The 2,310-nt window shown below is 42.8% G+C and overlaps 1 protein-coding gene across 1 annotated transcript; it reads right to left on the bottom strand.

Moving 5' to 3' along the window:
* Positions 1 to 282: 282 nt before the first annotated feature.
* LOC135554959 (forkhead box protein D2-like) lies at positions 283 to 1,775 on the bottom strand. Its single transcript, XM_064987342.1, has one exon. The coding sequence runs from the start codon at positions 1,468 to 1,470 to the stop codon at positions 508 to 510; it is 963 nt and encodes a 320-aa protein (XP_064843414.1). The 5' UTR covers positions 1,471 to 1,775; the 3' UTR covers positions 283 to 507.
* Between the last annotated feature and the right edge of the window lie 535 nt (positions 1,776 to 2,310).

Consider the following 2,310-nt stretch of genomic DNA (forward strand, 5'->3'; position numbering starts at 1 on the left):
GTTTTCCTGCTGAAAGATGCAATCAAGTCCACTACGCATTTAGGCCTACTATAGTTTTGTTTTGTTTTAAATGCAGCTATATTTCCATTGATTAAAAATATACGCTATGCAATCATCAGTTGTTAAAGGCATCAATTACAGATCTTCAATTGTGCCAACATTGTCAGGTCAGTGACGCAAAGGCATATGAGAAAATGACTGAGTTAAATATAGTGTTTTAAATATTTCCCTTTATTTCTTTCCGAATATAAAAGGAAACTCGTCAGTTAAATATTTGCATTTCAATTGACAAATGTAATTTCATACATTTGAAAGTAAAAAGCAAGATGCTATGAAACATGTAATCAATGCAAGGCATACATCTACAGCATTCTTAAGAACTTTTCAAATAGGCCTAGATCAACAAGAAAGTCCATCCAATTACCATTTGCCAAATAACTTTTTCCACAAGAGCTTCAAAAATCTCTATCACCTGAGATACAAATAAAACATGTAAAGTCTGAAACATCATTTAGCCAGGTCAGAGGTGCTGCGCTGAGTTTGTAATTTCTGATATTCTTGATGTAAACTGGTGAGATGTGGTGACGCCGTGGAGTGGAACAGCGCAGGGGACGCGTAGGGAGCGCAGGAGGTCAAAGCGGAAGAAAAAGTGGCACAGCGGCTCGGATTGAAGGACCCGATAGTGACAGGCTGCTGTGATTGAAGAAAAGCCTTGGCAGCGAAAGTGTTCCGGGTAAACAGGCTCGACAAAGCCGGTAGCAGGCAGCTAACAGGTGGGATGGTGGGCGCGCATGACGAGTGTGCATGGTGATGGAAGCCGAACGGATATATCTCCAAACTGGGTAGCTGAAGACCCGCTGTGCCAAGTCCATAAGTACTATACAAGTTGTGAAAGCCACTGGGCTCAAGGGGTTGCTCCTTGAGCACCCCGAAACGAAAATGCTGGCGTTTGAACCTCTTCCTTCGACGCAAAAAGCTCCCATTCTCAAACATGTCCGAAGAATTGGGGTCCAGCGTCCAGTAGTTTCCCTTCCCTGGATTACCAGGCTCCCGGGGCATTTTGACAAAGCAGTCATTGAGCGAAAGGTTGTGTCTGATGGAATTCTGCCAGGCAGGGAACTTCTCACGATAATAAACGAATCGGTGGCTGATAAAGTCACATATCTCGCTGAGGGTAAGACGCTTTTTGGGGCTTTGTAATATGGCCATTGTTATCAAAGCGATGTAGGAGTACGGAGGCTTTACCGACGCCGGGCTTTTACTTGCTGCTGGAGGACGCTTCGATGTGGGTGAGTAGTCGTCCCTATCCTCGTCCTGCCCGCTCGAAGACAAAAACGTGTCAGGTTCATGCTCTGCGCTTCTCGCCTCTTCCAAAGGTAAGGAAACGAGATGCTCATCTCCGTTATCCCTGAGTCCCTCTCCCACTACGTCAATAACAAAATCTTCCATGGGCTCCAAGTCCAATGTCATAGTCCACGGGCAGAGCCAAAACCACCTGCCCCAACAGGTGGGAAAGGGTCAGTTCTTTGAAAGGGATAGATGCTCACGCGCAAGGCTTTTCCCTCTCCATTCACCAAAAAAAACACGCTTAAAATATGTGCGCTCAGCCCCCTCTCACGTTAGTTATTCAAGAGAAAAAAACAATCCTTCAAAAAATCCAAAGCCTTTTTATCTCCAAACAAACATGAAATTGAACAACTTTCTAGCCTTAAACGGAGAAAAGGGAGGCTGAGAAAGTTATGAAGCACCGTGAGACTTCCAAGATGTCCAGCATCCTCCCTCGTTGGTTTCCTGTTGGAACTGTAACGGTATTGGATCAGGTGACTGTGATGTCATGGTTATGATCGAGGAGAAGCTCTTAACCAATCGAAACAAGGCAATCGGTACCAAAGTACCAACCGTTACCTATCATCATTCCATCACTCCAAAATCAACATCATATTTCAAATTCCATTCAGTAAATTACCATTCGTTTAATAAGTTACAACTATAATATCAATATGGTGGGGAAAAATGATATTATCCTATTAGACCAAGGCCTACTTGTAGATGGCTATTCGAAATATCAAATATATGGAGGAGTAGACATATAGCCGCCCTAGATCATCTGAACTATCACCACATCAATAACACATTTTCAAAACCAAAATGGCCTATAATTGTAATTTCGTGAAGCGCCAAAAACAAAGATAACTCAGTATACGCTTTTTTTCTGAATAAATAATAATGTCCTACTAAAGGGCGCTTCGAACATTTTTCTTATACTATTTTAGCAACATATGCCCATGTGCAAAACATGGAGGAGAGTAT

This window comes from Oncorhynchus masou, chromosome 15, assembly GCF_036934945.1.
Source record: "Oncorhynchus masou masou isolate Uvic2021 chromosome 15, UVic_Omas_1.1, whole genome shotgun sequence".
Taxonomy (NCBI): domain Eukaryota; kingdom Metazoa; phylum Chordata; class Actinopteri; order Salmoniformes; family Salmonidae; genus Oncorhynchus; species Oncorhynchus masou.

Bases quoted from the DNA above. Each gene is read 5' to 3' on its own strand.
- LOC135554959 (XM_064987342.1), bottom strand. From the start codon at position 1,470: ATGACATTGGACTTGGAGCCCATGGAAGATTTTGTTATTGACGTAGTG.